This window comes from Xenopus laevis, chromosome 3S (assembly GCF_017654675.1).
Source record: "Xenopus laevis strain J_2021 chromosome 3S, Xenopus_laevis_v10.1, whole genome shotgun sequence".
In the NCBI taxonomy this organism is placed as follows: Eukaryota; Metazoa; Chordata; class Amphibia; order Anura; family Pipidae; genus Xenopus; species Xenopus laevis.
The window spans coordinates 16,163,477-16,186,217 of NC_054376.1; the positions used below are offsets into that span (position 1 = coordinate 16,163,477).

Here is a 22,741-nt window from a genome sequence, read left to right on the forward strand (position 1 = left end):
CTCTACTTTACCACTTATGAAGATGCCCTGCTTGGAAATTATACAAAACACGTTTTTTATCAAATAGAAAAAAATATATGGCACATACAAAATACATCTTTTCAATCTTTTCAATTAGGACTTTCATTTAAATATTCAGTAACACGAATGAAGATAAGATAAACGTCCAATACATGGAGGGCATGAAACTGTCTGCTCTGCAGTGATACAATTGCCAGCTATATGCCTACAGCTGTAAACCCATAACTGCTGCTAGATCCAGCATTGTATTTCACCTTGCAGGATCCTGTAGCTGGGGGAACTAATTTGATGGTTCTCCTTAGAGAAAACTGGCTGGAAGAAAGTCCTCGAAAACGGTTCACAGACATCCAATACCTTACGAAAGATATTCTTCCTTGATAGGCATTGATGATGGAGATACCAAGTTGCTGTTGCTGCTGCTGCTACTACAGAGGCCTCCCATTCCGGCAGTGGTACCAACTGATGGTGGGGTTGGAGTGGTTGTTGAGGCCTGTTGACTTTGCTGCTGCATTTTTTTCTTGTTTACCTTCCTTTCTTTTGCTCTACGATTTTGGAACCAGATTTTGACCTGTGAAAAGAAGCACATCAAGACCTCTAAGTTTTTGAGGAGCAGCTATGTATCTGGAAACAGTAAAAGTCCCATTGTGTACTCTAAAACCTTTATTGAGAGTAAATATGATTGCTATATTGGTTGCTCTGACACAGTGTGGGCTTGGTAGGTCAATTATCACTTGTCTTTAGCTATTCTTTTGAGCAGCAAAATTAAAATGTTCAATAAATACAACTCTACCACATTAATGTCTAGTTTAAACCTTACCTAGTTGAAGGCCATTTAACTGTGCAGCATTTCTCTAATGAAGATAAAATAGTGCTTTCCATTGGCTTTATTTTCATGTAACAGGCAAAATGAAAGATTTTAGGGTAATTCAGTCTCAGTATCACTGTTGCATTGGCATCTAAAGATGATATTTCATTAACCTTCAAAACAGTAAATAGTATGACCAAAAAAGTATGACCAAAATCTATTATGGGCCATGGCCAAGCCGGTGCTACAAGGTCACATAATATCTTACTTAATAAATTGGTAAAAATCATTTAATGAAAAACATCACTTACTACAAAAAGACCTTACCCGCTATTATAAAAATTTTACATAAAGATGAAATAATATGACTGCCCCCAAATGTAATAATGTAAAAAAATGGGGTGCTTTGTATAAAATAACTCCAAACCACACCATCCAGTATAACAGTCTTGCTTCTCGACAGATAATATGATTTATTCTCTACAGCAATATTTGGTTTCAGTTTACAGTATCATCTCCTTATCTCCTCTTTTTTCTAGTGTCCCTTGTTTTTCATTTTTTAATTGTTTAAATATTGAATTGTATGTGTCATACAAATATAATAAGAATTATGAATGACTCACCTGCCGTTCCGTTAACCCCAATGCAGCTGCTAGTTCTGCCTTCCTGCGGATTGTTATATAGCGGCTGTAATGGAATTCCTTTTCTAATTCAAGGCGCTGGTGGTCTGTGTAAACTACACGATACTTATCTTTTGTTCTTGTCTTACCTAAAAACAAGAAGAACAAATGTTATCACTGATAACAGAAACATGTTAGATTATATTGGGTGACAAAATTGCTTTACTTTATTGCCAGTGTTCTTGGTAAAAGTAACAAAGAAGACAACTCTTTGGGAGCAAATTCTAAGGGTAGTGGCAGATGGGGAGACTACCTCGGGCGACTAATCTCCCCAAAATGCCTTCCCGTCGGCAAGAATACAAATCGGCGGCAGGATTCCGCCGGCGAATCATATTCTTGCGGGCAGGAAGGCATTTGGGGAGATTAGTCACCCAAAGTAGGGGAGATTTGTCGCTGGGTTAATTAACTCCCCGTCTGCTCCTACCCTATGTCACCCGATGTAGCCTTGCAAGGAAATTTTGGAAAATGAAGCGAGGCAAATGCCATCCCACTTTCGGGGAGGTTGGTCGCCTGAAGCAGCAAAGATTTATCACTTGACAACTAATCTCCCTGTGTGTCACTAGCCTAATAGCTGGAACATCAGGGGCAACAAAACTAATACCCTAGGGGTATAAGTTTAAGGGTGTTTAGTCCTTTTTAATAGAGAAAACCTTATGTGGGAGCAGGCACCTTCCCTCCATCTTGTTGCACTTATCAGAGGGTACATGGGGTATATCCGGTGGTATGAATTAAGAGGCATGAGTATGCTGCCCTAGGGGGTAGCTGAGAACATGGAATGGCTAAAGTGGAAGCATAGGTGACGTATATGTGAAGGAAAGACCTAAGGCTAGGTTTGTGATTGATGTATGAATAACCTCGTGTGGTGGGGAAGTTAGGGGGCTGAGGCTTTGCCTGCAGCCTTCATGGGCTTATGTACACAGTTATGGCTTAGTTCAAACTAACAAATATCATTATTGGTGGCTATTAGTATCTATATGTTAATGCTATTAATATTTGGTATTAATAAACCAAGCTGCCACATTTTACTTGATTTCAGGGTCCACCACTCAGGGGCTTAGGTGACCAGTGGGCTAAAAATTGGGAAAAGGTTTGGTTAGAAGGAAGAGGACTATCAACTGCCACTGCCCCTGACAAACAATGTTTCCTATCATTATAGATAAGTCAATAAAAACCTCTCAAGTAATTCGATTGATTGTCGGGTGGTCCCTCACTCCAAAGGTATCAGGGCTCTATCCAACAGAGTCAGTGGCACCGTCCAAGCCACCAAATATCCAAGGTAAAAGTAAAGTTCACTCTGGAGAGCCAAATTCGATGCAGTGTATTTTATTTAAACACAGATGTGTGTGTTTAAATAAAATACACTGAATCGAATTTGGCTCTCCAGAGTGAACTTTACTTTTACCTTCAATAAAAACCTCTCAACTGTTTTTGGAGAATAAAACTAGGATTTACAAACCTCAATAATGAAGCATGAGCCTCTAAAGACTTATGATTAAGAAACAGATCTTGCATCACAATTTCATAAATTAACATTATCCAGTGTAACAAAATTATTCCATGTTTTCTTTACCATTGTAGTCTGTCAAGACTGTTGGCAACTGCACTTTTGAGTCAATACAATGTATAGCAGCATTTACACAAACGATAAAAAAATTATTTGTGGTGTGTTTGCACAGATAAATAGTAGGCCTTTAACATGGTGATAAATCAGAGGTGAAATACGTAATTGCCACACACAAGGATGACAGGAGTCTGATAGAAAGTTTATCTACCATATAATTATAGATTCGTCTTTTTTGTTGACATGTGCAGTCATCTTATACCAGGCCTTTATACTGGAACCTGGGGGTAAATTTATCAAAGAGTGAAGTTCCGCCACTAGAGTGAAATTGCACAGCTCTCCATTCATTTCTATGGGATTTTGAAAGGCGTAATTATCAATCGGTGAAAGTGAAATTTCACCCTTTGATAAATATGCCTTTTAAAACCCCTATAGAAATGAATGGGAAGTGGTGGAATTTCACTCTAGTGGCGGAACTTCACTATTAACTTCACTCTTTAATAAATATACCCCCTGGAGTCAAGGTGCCAGGTAGTTTAAATCTCTCCCCTGGTCCTGGAGCCGTTTTTTTAAGCATTGTCAAAAGTTGAATTTCACAGATTTTTTCTATACAGGCATGGGATCCATTATCAGGAAACTCGTTATCCAGTAAGCTCTGGATAACAGGTCCCATAGCTGTATTTATTTTTTATGTAGTTCAGTGGCCACAAATTGGCCAGTATGTTGTGGCTCTAAAGCATACCTTGATTTTGTTTACCCTGCACAGGTATTGAAACTGTTATCCAGAAACCCATTAACCAGAAAGCTCCGAATTACGGGCTGCCCATCTCTTGTTCTTGATTCTAACAAATGATAATGAATCATTTTTGGAGGCAAAGCAATCCTATTGCTATTATCCTAATAATCCTATTATTATTCAATGTTTAAATTATCTTTTAGTACACTTAAGGCGTTATTTATTAAAGTCTGAATGCCAAAAAAAACATCATATTTTTCGTGATTTATTATACCCCGAGGATGGAAAAAGTCAGAATCCGAAAATCCGGCCTCTCATACCTGCCGAGGTTGTCAATGAGAGAGGTCACTTTGCTATTTGTAAGCTTCTGGCTTTTCAGGAAAAAACCCGAAAAACGTACGATTCGGAAAAAACTCTGAAAAAGAATTCTGGGTTTTCACTCGATTTTATTGAGTTTGTCCCTGATCCTATTAAATTGTGCTGTTTTAATTATAAATAAGGTCACATAGTGGATTCTAGTTTGGTCGGAATTTTTTATTTAAAAATTTTTTGATAAATAACTCCTTTAAAGTATGAAGATTCAAATTAAGGACAGGTCCCAAGCATTCAGGATAATAGATCCCATACCTGTAATAGTTTTCGCATTACTATAAATTCCTTGTCTAATTTTATTAAGGCCTCTAAGTTTTGAAGTCACGTAAACTGTGCTAAGGAATGCAAAGACAGAAGTGGAAAGTTGCACAAATGCTGTTACCCTCAGCAGGAATTCAAACATTGACTTTTTTTAATTGTATTTTATTTTAATGATTTTATCCCTTTAAAGCACACGCCATTTTCATTTTCACTATCAGTAGACAAAACTGCAATTTCCTTACTGCAATTCTGGTCTTAATTGCATTTTTGTTCTGCTGTGAGCCAGTGAAACTGCAACTTTACCATGCGGCTTTTGGTTCAATATCCACGCAAGCTATCTGTTTATTTATCCACATTAATGAGGTACTTCATCTGCAGCCCTCTGATGTATAATGATTTATAACTATCCTAGTGATAAGCAGGGATATTAATTTCCTATCTCAGATGCAGACAGCTGGCAAATTGGTACAGACTTTGGGGAGCCGCCCTTAATTGATTTACACAGAAATCATACTTAGTGTATGTACATTGACTCTATTATTTAGTAAAAATAATTCAAACCTCAGTCTGGAGGTTCCATGAATGCTCAAACACCAGATCTATATAGGAATACTACCCCAACAGGGACATAAATATGTTAGAGTGGCTATATATATTGGTCAACCTTGAAATTATCTGCCTAATTAGCATAATGCCTTAAAAGGGCCCTCTGATGGGCTTCCCTATTCGATATCTGTCCGACTATTGATGCCGATTGGGCAGGTTTAAAAATCTCGTCAGATCGAGGAGCTCTCCCCTGGCTTTTGCCAGAATCCACAGATTGCCAATACGAGCCTGGTACAAGTCATCCCTACAATCAGTGGTAAAGTTAAAGGAAAAACTGGTGTTAAAGAATAATTATTGCGAATGATAGAGGGAACATAAAATGTATCACTTTACTTTCTTTTGCCTCTGGATTTCTCAGATTCATCACTGGTGTGCATTATAAAAGAAACAATATACAATATAGAATTAAAAGCACGGTCTTAAACAATTGTCACTCATTCACTCATTATGTGTATGCATGTGCCTCAAAATGGCTGCTCAAATCGGGAGCTCCCTCCCAGCGTGGGTGTCCTAGCACTGGTGGGGGGCAATTAAAAAAAAAATCAATGGCTGTTACCCCAACAGGTTGAATATTAATCACAAAAAATTTTTGATTATAGTCAGGAATACATAGAAAATTCTTAGGTACTTGTAGAACTCACCAGTTTTGAAGGGAGGTCCAGGTGCACTGCCCTGAACCCTCAGCTTTAGGGAGCGGGCCACCGTATAAAGAAATAAGGGCAGGCACTAGCAAGGACCAGTCTTCCAGGCAGGCTTGTCAAAACATACTGTATAGTAGTAGCTCTATTAGCCCATACCTTGTGTGTGTGTGTGTGTGGGGGGGATTATTTTATTATAATTTTAACTTCTTTTGCCAGTTACAGAAGTTTTGTTGTTTATGACAATATACTCAATACACCTTGGCATTCATGCTGTAACAATTTACAATAACAATTTAGTTGCAAAGCTATTTGCACCAATGTGAGAAGGGATACTGGACCTTGAACGAATTGAATGAATTTTACTGGTATGACCCATCACATGAAGATCATCTTTAAATATTTACATAAAGAACAGGTATAAGGGCTTTCATCGAGGTTAACCTATGTTTGGTTGATTCATTTGACTACTTGCGATAAGACAACAATTCTGCACCAACCAAATATAGAACTTCTTCTTTTGTGAGTGACAATATTTCTGTTGTTTGAGAGAATGCACTGACAATGAACCTTGACAGACATATTGTAACTGTCTTTGTAACATTAGGGTGGTGGCAGACCATTTTTTGTTTTCAAGGAAAACCGTTTCAGCAGGCAACTTCGGGCAACTTCCGAAATTCGAATTGATCCCGCCGGCAATTCGTATTTTAGCTGGCAGGAATGCAGAACAGAGCGATTAGCATACCTCCCAACATTTTGAAAAGAAATTTGCCGGTCATAGCACAGCGAAATGTTCTTCTCACTCCCATTTTAGTGGCCACACCCCCTAATTACTATGTTAATTTTACAAAATTTGGCAGGTTATGAAAGTTTGAACATATTTCTGTATTTTTATTTCCAGTTATTACAGTTTTGTTAATGAAGGTGAATTGCCCTTTAAGCTGTAAGTCTAACTTTTCCCAAGGGACCTCCTTATGTAAATTGTTACAATTACTTATTTGCTTATCTCAAAGTTGTTACAAAGTATCTTATTTGCACCTGGTGGCTGTTCAATCAAGTCAGAAACATTGTTTCTTTTTCTGGCTGTTCAGTGCAGAGAAAGTCAGGATTTACCAGTACAAATCTGGGACTGCGGGTTGAGCTGTCAAAAGCGGGACTGTCCCGCTGAAAGTGGGACAATTGGGAGCTCAGAAGTGGAGATTATTGCTGGGCCACTAATCTCCCCATCTGCCACTAGCCTTAAGGTGGCCATACACTGAGAGTTTCGCTCGTTTGGCGATGTCAATACACCTTGGCCGCGATCCGACAGGATTTTTAGTCCCATCCGATCGAGATCTGGACGACTTCCGGCCAGATCTCGATCGGGGAAGCCCGTCGGGGGGCCCCATACATGGGCCAATAAACTGCCGACTCGGCCCGTGTATGGCCACCTTTAGTCAGGAACGGATGGTGGGACTTGAGCTTCAAAGGTCTTAGAATGTCTAAATAGGGCAGATATGTGATATATACAGATATGTGATGCTCTGTGCACTTAAAATACTGACACATTATCTGTTGTCTATGGGGAATACATGAAAGCTTTACCCTTGTTTAAACTGTGAATGGTTTCCCTTGAAAACAAATTTTATGCACAGAAGACTTTGCATGTAGTAAATTCTGATGTTGCAACAAAGGGACAATATACAATCTATAGCTCATTTTAAAACGTAATAAAGCAGTTAATCCATATTTTTTATTTTTGGAAACAGTTGCTTAAAAAAATAAATAAATAATTTCAATTAAGTAAGGATTGGTATACCTAACAGCCATAAGTATGTAGCTATAATTATTTATTCATATGATAGCGATTATTTGCACAGCAACTACAGGACCTTTACCCGATTATTATTAATGAGAATAATATTAAAACTCCAGTAATGGGAGCAACTCAGATTTTTATATTTTTATACTGTAAAAAAATAGCAAAAGGAAAATGTCCTGACACCTGCTATAGGGCTTAAACATTAAGGTAGAATTTTAACCGTGTATTTTATTATCATGCCTGCCCAGTACCCAGTCACATTGCCAGGGCAAAAAAAAGAACTATGGCAATATATTTGCTGATCAAGAATAACACCTTATCTCATTTCTGATGTAAAGAGTAACTGGTATCTGGCTCAGGATTTGACCCTGGATGATCACACACACTGCCTACAGCCCAACCCTAGGAGGTTTCTCTGCAATAAACTTATCATTTAGCCCTACATTACTTTCTCGTGCATGTCTCTCTGAATTTTCCCCAAAGCAGTTGAAAGAATGTCCCTGAAAAGGGATTGTATGACAGATCAAAGCCCTTCCTGTGTTTCTCCGCCCCATAATAGGCCAGGACAAAGCCTAGTGGACAATTGAATGTATGAAGTCTCTTGTATCTCTCCTCCTTCTTCCTGTAAAGGAGCCTCTCAGTCCCTCAATTTGCATCAGAAAAAGGGCAACTCGTAACATTTAGATTTCTCCTTAGGGGGCCAGACGTAGATGCTTTTATTAGCCCAGCACTGGTTACACAGGCAAGTTCAGGCCACTCTTAGGATATAACTTTTTTCATCTCCCGAATAAAATTTGCACAAATGCAGTATACGTTGCAGTGCTTACCCAGGGTGACACAAAGTAATGGCCAACAGGAATACAACTATTTTTGCTTTGTTTGTCTTTTGAATGGTCATTTTTAAATTAAATACAGTAATAATATAATGCTGGATGGTCAAGCAGCTTATGCTACTGTTTATGCCCATGTTCTCCATATTTACCTTCCACAATCCACCTACAATTTAAGGGAACGTTTGATATTAAATGAATATGGGAGTTTTTGAATTAGCCTAGCTTTAGCTACCAAAACTATTTTTTCCTGATACCAAACACAAATTTGATATTAGGGTTGCCACCTCACCCCAGTAATAAGGTTTTAATTAAGAACACGGGCAAGTTAAGAACATAACTGGATCAATCAATAGCACAAATATTGGTTTGGATCAAGAATATCCTAAAACTTTGCATGTGTCACATTGGGGAAGGCCTGTGGCTAGCAATGGAAACCCCGCTCATATATCATTCTGATATATTGTGCTTTAAAAATAACTACAGTTTTAACTCATGGGGACTATAGCTCCTGCATTGAATGGCATTCAATTTGTTGCTTTTCAGCAGATTATGAAAATACATTCTTCCATGGGCCCCTTAAGCCAGTGTGTAACCTACTATGTGGAACAGGGAACTAAATAATGATCCATAACATTTGAAAAAAGAAGAATGCAGATAGGCAGGAATCAGATGGAAAATACATCCAACTTATAAATAGGATAATATACCTTTAAATGTTATCTTAATCAACTGAGTAAAGCTGGCCATAGACGCAAAGATCTGATCGTACGAATCGAGGATTCGTACGATTTTCGGACCATGTGTGGAGAGTCCCGACATTTTTCATCTGGCGGAGATCGGCCGTTTGGTCGAACGGACAGGTTAAAAGATTTCTGTCGGCTGCCGATAATATCTCTGCGCGTATTGACGATCGTATGATTTTCAGAGGGAGAGTGTCACTAGCTGTGGTTGGACATAACTATCGTACGAATGCTATTGGGACAGAACATCGCTGATCTGTTCTTTTCTACTTTATTTGATCTGAATGGTTAGTGGCAGGTCGGGAGATGGCAAAGTCCGATCTTACGATGAATTGTACGATCGGATCTTTGCGTCTATGGCCAGCTTAATACAAACATCAATACAGTTTCTGTTTTTTTACCAGTACTTTACACCCATCACACCATGCACAATACAGAAGCTGGTTTTTGTAATTGTGTCGTGCCTGGTGGGTTCTGTATACCTGGGGTATACAGAACTGGGGTGAATTACGCAAGAAAATGCAATTCATAAGGAATGGGTCAGTGACTCCTGCTCAACTAAGCTTACAAATCAGTGGTTGTAAAATGCTTTCCTCTGGCTTGGGTTTCCTCTAGGGCTGCCACCTGGCCGGTATTTTAGCGGCCTGGCCAGTAAAAATTATGCTTGATGCCAATGTTATTAATAGGAAAAACAGCAAGAATATAGGAAGGCCAGGATTTTTTTCCATAAAAAGGTGTCAACCCTATTGGCTCCCATTAAAGGTGCAACCAAAACATGGATTTATTGCATTAGGCATTCAATCATAGTTTCAAGAATATTAAGGGCAAGAAATATACAGTATATCATCCCAAAATTTTACTCTACCTGACTTTTAAGATAGGCTTTCAGGTGTATTTAGGAAAGTTTATAACCGAACTGGCCTTCAGGCAGATCCCTTGTAGACAGTCAAATGGGAAGCACTAAGAATAAAGACTTGTGCTGCCCATTTCGACTGTTGACAAGTGTTTGCTAGTGTGGAAGGACACTGTGGGAGGTGCACCCAAACTAATAAGGATTGAACAAGGTGTGTGCTACTTGAATTTGACTTCAGGCTAATCCCTCCTAGTCACTGATCCAAGTGCTCCTTGCAGATTGGTCAGCACCTACAACTTATAGGAGAGCCAAATTAAGTGGCAAAGAGGGTCACTTGTTGGCCACCAGTGGTTAAATTTGGGTTTAATAGTAGATGTTCTTAGAAGTTCAGATGAAAGGCCAGTTGTTTCTAACCAAAAGAGCCAAATCAGCCTACTGGAGCTTTCACATAGAACTGTAAAGCTTAGAAATAATAAACAGCAAAATGTGGCCAATGGATTGCCTGTAATCACCATTTTCTTTTATTATGAATGTAATTAATATTGTCATATCATGCTGTTGAATGATGGATGGCACCTTATTGCCAGAAGCAATATTAATTCCTTTCATTATAATAGAAAACAGTGGTTATAGGCAATCCATTGGTCTATTTTACAAGAATTTTACAAGGACAGCTTTGAGTATACTAACACTGTCTACACCTTACTATTCATATATACAAGTAATGAAATGTGATATGTTATAACACACTCACTGATAAGGGTAGGGTCGCTGTTAAGACAAAAGCCATTATTGCCAGCCAGCTATTTGCCATGGTGCATGGGAGTTGTAGATTAATGGCAGCTGCCTAGTTGGAGGTTATTGACTCCTCGTTATAAACGTATTACATATTACAGCAAAACACCCTTTCACTGTCTCACATCTTATAAACAGATGTAATGTATTCGATCGTGTGACTATAATTCTATTGTTATGAGAAGGACTTTGGTGAAAGACGTTGCACATTATAGTGGCTATTAGTTGGGCACCTCTTAATTGTACAATGACACTTTATACAATTCCAAAGGCAATCTCTGTCCCTTTCTTATATATATAATTACAGAATTGCCTTTGTTTCCAAATCCATTGTCTTGCCTCCAAACACTAAGCAGGAGTTTCAGTGGTAAGTGTCAGGTTCAAGTTCCATTCAAGACCTGCCCATATCAAACCAAGCAAGTCCACCTCGGCCATGTTTTATCTCATTGACAAGCCCTAGACTTCACTGATAAGAGGGGCTTTGAGAATAAAGGGAGATTTTCGAATTCAATGAGCTATACAACAGAAATGTAATTAAATGTAGAGCTCATAGAACTAACTTGAGATTCTACCTATTGGACATATGTCCCACTGGTAAGTGACCCCTGGACACTTGGTGCCTAAATTTTACCCCGGAGAATAATCTTATCTCCCAGGAGACAGGCCCTGTATAATTACAGTATTATTTTTGTCAAAATAATTGGCATAGACTGAACAGGGGCCCGGTTTGTTGCGTAAACTGGCTGCAAAATTTCTGTTTGCACACAATTGCATGACTTAATGATATCACTACCAACTAAATCAACAGTAAGCAAATGTGCTGCTGCAAAGGGGGGTGCTTATGTGTATATATAATGACATTATTTTATTTTGTACCGTTCTCCCAAAATTTAAGTTCATAGTTTAATGTTCTTGTCTCTAGTGTTTCAGTCTGGCAGTTCAGTGATCAGACATATATTTTTAAGCAAATGTTTTTTTAGTAGTAGTTTCAGCCCAATAATTATGGATAAAATATACACCAGAGCTTTGCAAAGGCATGTACCAAAAGGAGTATGCTATAAACACCGACAGACGTAAACAAATGGCAAAGAGGCTCCAGCCTAGAAGCGCATAGAAGTCCTATGCTGAATTTAGTGTACATTACCCACCACATTAACACCTCACCATAATGTGACAGAAAGCCTGCTGGGGCACACAGTAGGGCCGGGGACAACCGTCTGGTGTCAAAGTGTCATGTTTGTTTGACATTTCTCACAAGTTTAATCTTTCGGGGACAATGTTCCCTCTAAGCTCTGCGCTTGTGCACAAATTTTGAACGAACTGTGGTGCGCACAAAGAATTTTGAATTTATTCTGACTTGCGCACACAGTTTTTAAAAAATGCATAGAAGTTTAAAATGAGCGCACAAAAGAATTTATTTCGCTCATAGACAAGAAGGAACATTTAATGGGGAAGCTTCAAATGACAAAAATATAAAAATGAGAAATACAGAAATAGAAAAAGTTAAACAGTGAAGCCTGTATATATTTTTAAATTGTCAACAAGTCTACTGCAATGCACCACAACAGAACTCCCCATTTTATCCACTTGTAGAACTTAAGAGTTATTTAGCAAAGTCTAAATATAAAAAACTTTTTTTTTTACTAGAAAATACGAATTTTTTGTGGAAATAAATACTTGAATATTCCGAGATTTATTATACCACGAGGATGGAAAAAGTATGAATCCAAAAATCTCGGACCTGCCGAGGTTGTATATAAGTCAGTGGGAGAGGTCCCTATCCTATTTGGAAAATCCATCTATTTTGGACTTTTCGTGCAAAAATTCAAAAAATAAGGGCTTTTCTGGAAAAAAATCACATCATTGGGATATTCACTCGATTTCATTGTGTTTTTTCCCCGATTCTATTAAATCATGCTTTTTAAATAATAAATAAGGTCAAATCGTGGAATCTAGTTAGCTCTGACTTTCATTTAATAAAATTATCAGAGAAATTCGGTTTTTGATATATGAGGCCCTTAGAGTTGCTGTGACTGTTCAGCCTGCAGATTGTGCCCTGGATAAATAACTCTAACTTTTTTATGTGCAGAAGAATGTGTTGTCCCTATAAATGCTCTTATCATTTTGAGATGCCGTTAGTTAATTTCTCACATAGACTAAACCCAACTTAGGGAGTGCCTTTCTCCCCAATATTTATTTTTGTCTATCAATCAAGTCAATGAATAAAACTAAACCATTCCCAGACAGGCAATGGCATATGGGGCATTTCAACTATATAAATAGCATAGCACAGTGGTATACTATGAGTAGCTCTGTCTTTGTGTGCGTAACTGTTGCCTTAAATGCACAAAAACTATTGCAGCATTGCTAATATTCTGGTAATTCTGGGAAATTAGCCCATGACTGAAGATGACCCAGAGGTGAGGGGGGTCTTGTACCCTTGTTTCTAACAGCTGCAAAAGAGCAAGTTCTCATGCACCCAAAAGATCTGCTGTGCCCTGAAGGGGCAGGTAGTACAGCTAAGGTACAGTTCTTTTTTGGATTTAAAAAGACCAAAGCATTTTTATCTTTTTTTGCATTGGGGACCTGGTCAAGTCAAGTCAAGTTACTCCACTGAAGCAAATACAAACCATATACATGTTCTGCAACCACTCCCAGTTAGATTGCAAGCTGGTAAACAAGGCATTATTTTCCCAGATTGTAAAGTCTTTTTGTCACAGGTATAGCAAACCAACCACTGATATTATAAATATATATTATAGTACAGCTATTTTTGTCACAAGAATAGCAAACTATTGACATTATTATATATAAAAATTTGGATCTCCATACTTTAAGCCTACTCAAAATTATTTTAAAAATTAAATAAACGCAATGGGATTGTGTAGCCTCCAATAAGGATGAATTATATCTTAGTTGGCAAGTACAAGATAATGCTTTATTACTACAGAGATAAAAAAGTAAACCATTTATAAAAATTTAAATTTTTTGCTTTGGGCGATTTCGGAAATCCAAAACGATCCGTATGCTATCCCACCAGCGATTCACATTCTTGCCGGCGGGAAGGCATTTCGGGGAGATTAGTTGCCTGAAGTATAGAAGATATATCGATGGGTGACTAATCTCCCCATCTGCCACCACCCTAAAGGTAGACATACACGGGCCGATAAAAGTTGACGACAGTTTATTGGCCCGTGTATGCGGCCCTCCAACGGACTTCCCCGATCTACTTTATATAGGCCGAGAGTTGGCCAGATGTCGATTGGGCAGGGTTAAAAATCCGATCCGATATCGCCCACCTCAACGTGGGAATATGTGGGAGAGATCCGCTTGTTTGGATCTCTCTGTGTATTGCCACCTTAAGGGAGACTGTAATTGCTGTAATTCAGAGTTTACTGGATAAAAGGTTTCCAGATAATAATTCCCATACCTGTACTGCAGTATGTAGTAATACATATAGTGTACAGCACTACTCCTTTATCATATTTTTCTTCTTCTTCATTCTTCTTCTTCTTCTTCTTATTATTATTATTATTATATTATTAAATATTTATTATAAAAATTGTTAAAAGTCAAATTGGCAACATTAATGTTTAGCAAATATCCACCCCCTTCTTCAAGCCACAATGACAATCATATCAACCATTTGAACACCAAAGAAATATCATGACATAATCACATGGGCCCCCCCTAAATAAAGGTAAACTGTAATTTTAATTTCCTTGCCATTATATCCTATGGACCAAGTTACACATACATGGGGCAAATTTACTAAAGGGTGAAGTGGCTAACGCTAGCGAAAATTCGCCAGCATGACGTCATTTCGTTACTTTGCCGATTTACTAATGGGCACTGGCGTAAATTCGCTAGTGAAGTGGACCTACTCTAGTGCTACTTCGCACCCTTACGCCAGGCGAAGTTGCGCTATGGCGAAGGGACTTCACTACGCTAATTCACTAACTTGTGCATTTTACTGAACATTTCCTCCTGCACCAGACTTGCCTTCGCCACCTCAGACCAGGCGAAGTGAAATAGAGTAGATATGGCTTGCTTCAAAAAAAGTTTACATTTTTTCTGAGTCCCAAAAAATGCTGGCGTCTTTTACTTTTTTAAGGGTGATGGGCTGAAAAAGATTGTTAATTTTTTTTGGGGTACCCTCCTTCCACCCTACATTTCCTAGCACATGGCACCTAAACTATACAGTGGGCACATGTATAGTGCAAAATAACAACTCTATTTTATTTAATGAAGCTTTCTCAGCTTTTGAAGAGTAATGTACTTGCTGCTATATATACGTCCATTGTACTTTAACTTGGCGCTGTATGCAAATTAGGTATCGCTAGCGTAACTTCGCTTTGCTTGACGAATTAACGCTAGCGCAACTTCGCTACCTTTCGCCTCCCTGAGCGCAACTTCGGATTTTAGTGAATTAGCGGCACCCTGGAGAAACTTCGCGGTAAAGCCAACGCTGGCGCAACATCGAAGGTAAGTAAATTTGCCCCATAGTTTTTTGCCTTACTGTGGATTGCGCCTGGACCCAACCAGATATGAATAACTATCAGAAATAGCAATACAAAGAAGTAGTGCTGTGCACCATATGACATAATATCAAAAGGCTATTGTGATACTAAACTCTATAGTTAGTAGAGATATATAATTTATGTGAAAGTATGGAGGGGTGTGTGTATGGATGCTGGGTTAAACTTGGACTTTGTCTTTTTTCAACCCATTTAACTATGTAAGTGTATATATGTATATATATATATACACATATAGTATTATATGGAGTCAATTAAAAATGAATAAATGTTAGAGAAAATAAGGTAGTTGGTCCACACCTGCTAACTTGGTGTTATTAGTATCACATTCTAACTAACTGAGCTAACCAGCAATGTAAGCATGCTTTGCTCTTCTGCCTATTACTTTGAGGATGGTCTTCACTGTATCCCTGTTTGTTACCACAGGCACACGTGGAATTCCATATTAATAATTTACTTTATAACAAAATCCCTTCTATTTATCTATTCTTGCCTGTAGTTACCTATTATATGTATTTCGCCCTGATTACATGTGATTCTGTTACAGGCAGGTTGTATGGTGCATATGTGAGATGTAAGGTAAAATAGTCACTTGTAGTTGGCACAACTCTAAGGGAACTTTTCCAGTACTCACCGTTGGTGGTGGTGGTGGTGGTGGGGACCCCTGTGCGCCTCATCCATTCGTAGGGATTGCGCCTTTGTGCGCTGGGGGACAGAGGGGGAACAGAGGAATTTATAGAAGGCGGCAAAAGTCCAGATCCCGGTGGCTGCACGGGGTTATAGTCAGAAGGACTGAAAGCGATCTGTGTTGGGTTAGCTGAAGAAGCTCCAGGTCCTGGTCCATAGGGGTGCCAGTCTTCTCTGCTGGGGGTATAAGAGCTCCAGGTGCCACCAGGCTGCCCATGGTGTGGATCACTGTTAATCCCAGGGACATGATGATAGCTGGGGAAATCAGAATACTGAGGGGGCGCAGGTACATAGTTCTGAGGATTCAAATTGAGGCCAGGGTGCCTAACAGGATTGGGGTACATGTTGTTGTCCTTATCCAAAAGATAACCCACGTACATCTTTGCCAAGAAATCCTGTGCACATAATGTGCCCGGGCAAACACTCTCCTGAGTCTGTAGACTTTCCTTCAGCTCTGAGCTACTTCTTCCTGGTTGACTGATCCCTTCACCTTCTTTGGCAGCTCTCTAGAATCACTTTGGGAGGCACCTCCCTGTCCTGAGCCTTTTTATTGGGCTACCAGGGCCACGATTTGCATTGAAAGACAGCTTTGCATTTCAAAGGTACAACTCAAGTGCAAGAATCAAAGTGGAAGCCACTAGGTGAATTCAAATGGTACAAATTGCTTAACAGATAACCCCGGTGTGTGCGAGTGTGTCTCCAGGGGAAAAAAAAGCTGCTGGACAATGCCATAAAGTCAATTAACAAACCAAAGCCACAAGCTTTTTTTCCTTTTTTTTTATTATGCTAAAGTTACAAACCCTAGTTACATAGCAGGATTTTTTCTAAAGACAGGAAAAGGTGTATAATGCACTCCCCCTAAAAAAAAAGCCTAAGAATAAATAAAAGTGTCAAGGAAGTTGCTAATTCTTTAGAGCTGCATCTGAAAAGAAAAATTATATTAATATAAGACGATTTGTTGATTCCCTTCACTATCATTAAGTTTGTTTGTCTGAGTTATTTATTTGTTTATTTTATCCTGGTTTACATTACCTTTGGACGCTTTAGGGTGATGGCAGATGGGGAGATTAGTCGCTCAGCAACAAATCTTCTCTACTAGGGGCGAATAATCTCCTCAAAATGCCTTCCCGTCGACAAGAATACGACGGAGGGATGGCATATGAATTATTTTGGATTTCCGAAGTCACCCAAAGTTTCCTCATGAGGCAAATCCGAATCGATTATGCTATCCCTCCGGCGATTAATATTCTTGCCAGCATTTGGGGAGATTAGTTGCCTGCAGTAGAGAAGATTTGTTAATGAGCGACTAATCTCCCAGTCTGCCACCACCCTTTTCTTTTCCATGGCAAGTGTTTGCATTGTTCTGCCATTTATTTATAAGAAGGTTCTCTGTGACAAATTAGCAGTTTGCCTTTAATCTTATGCTCACTTCTGGTTCTGAATCGGAGAAAAGGGGATTTGAATAAATGCAATAAATATTAACTAGAGGGCTATAGCAGGAATCTGCTGGCTTTGCCAGCTTCTATAACTGCTGATAAAACACTAAGGGGCCTATTTACCATACTATGTAAAAGGATTGATGCAGAAAAACAGTGTAAAAAGTGGTGTAAAATAAATAGCATCCAGTGGCAGAACTACAGGGCAGGCATGGTCTCAGGGTGGTCCAGGGACACAAGTGGGAAGGCCGGGTAGGTCCACGTTAGGCCCCACCGAAGATTTTTTTGTGGGGAGGGGGCAGCATTACACCTCTGTTTGCACTTCTCAAGCACCGGATTAGACACAGGTATTTTACACCCCTTCAGACCTCATGTAATCCAAAGTTAATGGGAAAAATTCAAAAGTCAATTGTTCTGGAAAAAAATATGTTGGATGAACACCACAATTTCCCGTTAAATTTTTCAAGCAGATGCAAGCTTTTATGCTGGGTTTTTAACCAGCGTTATGCAAATGCAGACCTGGGCCGGCCACTCAGGGTCACCATCAGAAATGACAGGGCCCCGTACAACAAAATTTTCTGGGCCCCCTGGATCCGGTCCCAGCACTACCCAAAGCCCCACCACAGATCCCACCATTTTGCCCCCCCCCCAGCATGCTGTAGAGTGCCAGTGGGGGAACAAGGGTCCAGACTGGGAGGTAAGCGAAAGAAGAGGAATGTGCTTGGTGCCCCCACTTCATTGCGCCCTAGGCACGTGTCTCCTCTGCGTACCCCTAGTTCTGGCCCAGAGCGATGGCTGTAAATCAGTACACAGCTTTATAAGTACATAGCTTTTTACATGGTGATGTCTGGTGATGTGTGATGTGTTTGGTCTCAGAATGGTAAATAGTCCCCTAAGTGTACTTGAGTATGTCATCAGCCTTAAGCGGGCTATACATGCTCAGATTTGGTTGAACAGTTTTGTCGATTTCGACAAAACTGCCCAATGATCTGGGCATATATGGTCAGTCAATGTGCTTTTCAGACTAATAACTGGGGGCAATGGGTAACTAGATATTACTGGACCTCTCAGCAAATAATTTATACAGGTCCCCAAAAAGTTTAGGTTGACTTTTTTTATCAATATCTATTGAAATTGCATATGAATACAATATAAATTGGGCTTCATAGGCCCCTATACCTCCTGGGCCCCCTTGCAGCTTTAGGGTCTGCTTCCTCTGTAGTTAGGCCCCTGATTGGTGGTGTAACTATAAGAGGAAGCAGAACCCATAGTTGCAGGGAGGCCCAGACGACGGGATCAGCTTTCTCTTTTATAAATCTACAAAAATGTGCACATTGCTGACTATACAGGCAGATGTGCCTGCTAATGGGTGGGGAGGAGAGTAGGATGCACACACCAGTTAGTGGGGAATAAAAGGCAGATCCTAGAGCATGCTTGCCCATTCTGAAGATTTTTTTTTGAGCCGGGGCCTAGTGGCACATTGTTACGCCACTTGTGATAATTGTGCAGTCTTGGCGGAAACAGGATTACTGGACTCCAAATAAAAAAATTTTTTGAGGACTCAACTAACAAATATAAAATAATTTAAAAATAAATGTATTAGGAGACACAGAATTCTAGTTTCAATATAAACCTAATCTGAGCTGTATGAGAGACACAATGGCCACTCACTGTTTATCAATACATGTGTCTGTGTAAACAATCGGCATCATATATCTAGTCTGCTCTGGGTAAAATGCTTTATTGTGTTACACCCATGAGTTCATTTGATTAACCAAAAATATATTAAAAAACAAACAAAAGCATCTTGCAGTGTTATCTAAATGAATTGTCTGAACCTTTTCTCCTTCAAAGTAGCACACCATTAGCTCATTAAACTTTTCCTTTTGTGAACCCCCCAAACAAACCTACTGAAAAGAAAGTTAGGATAGATAAGCCTCATAATAAGGCATGTGATCTGGCTAATACCCTAATTGGTGGTACTCAAACACCACCTATAGCACTTCACAGTAAGGCTAAGGGCACACTAGGCGATAGCGCCGCGATTTGACTCGCGGCGACTTTTCGCCGCGACTTTTAATCCGCAATCGCTGTGGAAACTTTTGCGCTGGCGTCTATGGGGAATCGCGACAAATCGCCAGCGTAAAAACACACGCGGCGATCTTTTTTCTATTGTCGCTCGAAATCGCCTAGCGAGGCGATTTCGAGCGACAATAGAAAAAAGATCGCCGCGTGTGTTTTTACGCTCGCGATTCCCCATAGACGCCAGCGCAAAAGTTTCCACAGCGATTGCGGATTAAAAGTCGCGGCGAAAAGTCGCCGCGAGTCAAATCGCGGCGCTATCGCCTAGTGTGCCCTTAGCCTTAGACTGAGATTCCAGGTGAGGCACACCTCATAAATGATTCTAAAAGGGTTTTATATGCTTGCTTGTACCCATAAAGGTGAATGAACACGTTGTAACTTCAGAGTTACTTGGTAAGAATACATATTTTGTATAGCTATAGCATTTCATGAATTTGTGCACATTGGTTTACCCTATGACAGTACCCCAAGGTATAGACAGCAGCCTAATGACATTTTATGAAATTTCTCAGTGTGTTCTATTGTTCTTTCAGCCCCCTCATGAGTGTTAATGGCCTGGGCTTGCTGTATAAGTGCTGGATGAACAAGAGTATGCAAAGGGCTGGTTAAGTAAAGTGCACAAATGTATAAAGAGGAACTTTGCAGATGGCTGGCAATAAAAGCGTATTCACATTTACATGGCCTTGACTCACTCTCAAATGGCCCAACTAGTATTCTGCCATTTTAAGTATAAAACAGCCCCCACTATCCAAATAATAGTTGCTATCTATGGCATCTTCCAGCAGCCCCTCTTTCATTTGCCAGAATTAACAGATTGCCAGTTTTAGTCAGATTGTCAGTCTGGGTTTGCTGCCTGTTATCCCCCCCATCCACATGTCTCTTAATCATGTCTTTCACAGGTGCCAGGTTAAATCTCTCATGGGTCCCCTGTAATTCCTTTTCTCATGCAGACCCGGATTTGTGGTGTGGCCCCAAAAGGGCCGAGCCTAGGGCAGCAAGATTTTAGACACGTAATCCCCAGTGCTCCGGCGCATAAGGAGCTTGTGGGGGGGGGCAGGTGGCATGATTGTCTAGAACCCTGGTATCTTAGGGTGCCGAAGGCCAAATATCGTCACTGTACCCATGTATATCAGTAGACATATAGAGCAAGGAAAGGAGGATAAAGGAGGGAACATGGACTTCATCCGTTCAGAGCAGTTGCCCTTTAGTTTACCCTTGATGTCTTGGCTAGTGGTTAGAAGAAAGCTCTGGTTCCTTGACTGGTGTACCATCCATCTCTATAATGATTTCTAAGTGATTAAGGTGATGCTGCAACCTTACTGTTTTAACAACCAGCGTGGCAGTTATCTAAGAAGGCTGTTAATTGAATACATTTTTGTGAAGGGGATTTACATGTCCAACTTGGCTACCAAAAGACCACAAATCAGAATGATCTGATTTTGTGACCCCCAGGCCAGTCATAAGATCATATTGATGACCCGTTGGTCAAGGTCTATGTGATCCTTACCCAACAGAATTTTCAAACCTATTTGGCATATAGTCAGCCAGATATTGTTTGACCAGCATGGAACCCAGGGCCCCTCACCTCACTCATATTGGAGTTCTACTAGTAGTGCCACCCCCCCCCATTTCCCCCCATATACCTATTCCCTTGCAACCACAATTGGGGAGAGCTAAGGGGCGAGCACAAGAGCCAAAACTGGGCAGGTAGCAGGTCTGGGTCAGTGACCCCCCAGTTTTTTACCCCATGTCCAACCCTACAGGCCTCCATAAACAGTCCAAAAAGCTGCTGACTTTGTCATAGGGCATAGTTAGCAGCTTTTATGGGCCTGTATGGAGCCACTTTAACCCTTTCAAGACTTTCCTCTTGTCTATGACCCTTGCTCTGCTCCTCTCATTATGCCAATAAATGATGCTGCCAGCACCTTGCCCAGTGACTCCCTATCTGAGATCATGTGATTCCTCTCCTGATTGCGTTTTTTTTGCCATGTGTCTCAGAATGTTTTATAAAGAGACAGTAAAACCTATGCAACTGTACATTTGCAGTTGCACCCTAAGATGCAGTTCTTCATAGTCCTAACATGAAGTACTATTCAGGCATGCACATTAGAGAACTCCAGGGGCTACAAGTTGCAGGGGTGCCTTGTAGAGTACCTTCCTACAGCAAGGGCTGCCTGTGCCTTGCACCATATTTTTAATGTGGCTAACAAGTGTGCAAGTACCTTATGCATGGGCCCTTACTGCTCTTGCAGTTGCATCTGAGACAGCTGTAAATGAGCCCTAATATCTGTAATGTAAAAAAAAATTTAAAGTAATTTTCTGCTTGTAAAAATACTATTTTAATTTATGAAAAGTTACATTCAGGATGAAATATTTTCAACCGGTTTGTTTTGTTTTTTTTGTTAAAACCCTAAGTGAAAGTAAGTGGATTCATGTCATTTTGATTTCCTGGTGATACTTACCCTAACTGAATTCCTACCCCAGTACCCCGTGAGTATAATGCATCTCCACCCTCAGACTGTGCTGACTTCCTTATGGCTACTCACATAGCGCCACAGCATACATAAACTTCTCATAAAATGTCCTAAAAAAGATAGAGCCAATTATGTCATTATGCAGAATGTATGAAAGGCTTAGCCGGCACAGGTTTATGGAAACCATATCCTGCTCAAATGCTCTCTACCTAGTTGATAATCTGTTTACACTCTCCTGTACAAACAGTTGAACCCGGCATGTTTGGGTTTTGCAATATAACAGCACAGGGATGTCCAAACTTTGGCCTTGCAGTTGTTGAAATACAAATCCCTGCACTCCCTGAGATTAATGGTAACAGGGTCAGGGACAATGGTATCCACAACAGTCCAACAACTGCAAGTTGGACAGGTCAGATGAAAAGTTTTCTGAACTCGTGTTGCCTTTCTACACTTACCCCTAACTACAGTCGTATTCCCTGCAGCATCTTGTCTTACTTTACACATTATCTCACAGTAAAGCTGGCCAACTCCGCCCCCTCAGATTGGGGGGGGGGATCCAAATTTTGAGTTGGTACCTTCTGGGAAAATGTACCTATATCAGGGTTGCCACCCGGCCGGTATTTTACCGGCCTAGCCGGTAAAACACCTGCCAAGGCTGGGGCCGGTATTACAAATTTACCGGCAATATAGCTGCCGGTAAATTTGTAATACCCTTAAAAAGACCCCCTCGGCTCGCCCCCAATCCCCTGTAAACTTACCTTGTCCTTCGGTTTTTGTCCTGGCCGGGCAGTGGCACCGCCCCTTTGTGCCACAACCCCGCCC

General features: G+C 40.1%; 1 protein-coding gene across 2 annotated transcripts; it reads right to left on the reverse strand.

Moving 5' to 3' along the window:
- Window positions 1-376: 376 nt before the first annotated feature.
- cdx1.S (caudal type homeobox 1 S homeolog) lies at window positions 377-16,468 on the reverse strand. Of its 2 annotated transcripts, XM_018254106.2 has the most exons (4): window positions 15,875-16,468; window positions 1,450-1,595; window positions 839-903; window positions 543-589 (listed from the first exon to the last, which is right to left on the reverse strand). In XM_018254106.2, exons 1-4 carry the CDS (start codon window positions 16,305-16,307, stop codon window positions 544-546), a joined length of 690 nt encoding a protein of 229 aa, XP_018109595.1. In that variant the 5' UTR covers window positions 16,308-16,468; the 3' UTR covers window position 543.
- Between the last annotated feature and the right edge of the window lie 6,273 nt (window positions 16,469-22,741).

What these genes read in the sequence shown, in the direction of transcription:
- cdx1.S (XM_018254106.2), bottom strand. Translation starts at nt 16,307, where the DNA reads ATGTACGTGGGTTATCTTTTGGATAAGGACAACAACATGTACCCCAAT. An exon ending in CACCACCACCACCACCAACG is followed by an intron (nt 1,596 to 15,874) that starts GTGAGTACTGGA and finishes TCTTGTTTTTAG; the next exon opens with GTAAGACAAGAACAAAAGAT. An exon ending in TGGGGTTAACGGAACGGCAG is followed by an intron (nt 904 to 1,449) that starts GTGAGTCATTCA and finishes ATGAAAATAAAG; the next exon opens with CCAATGGAAAGCACTATTTT.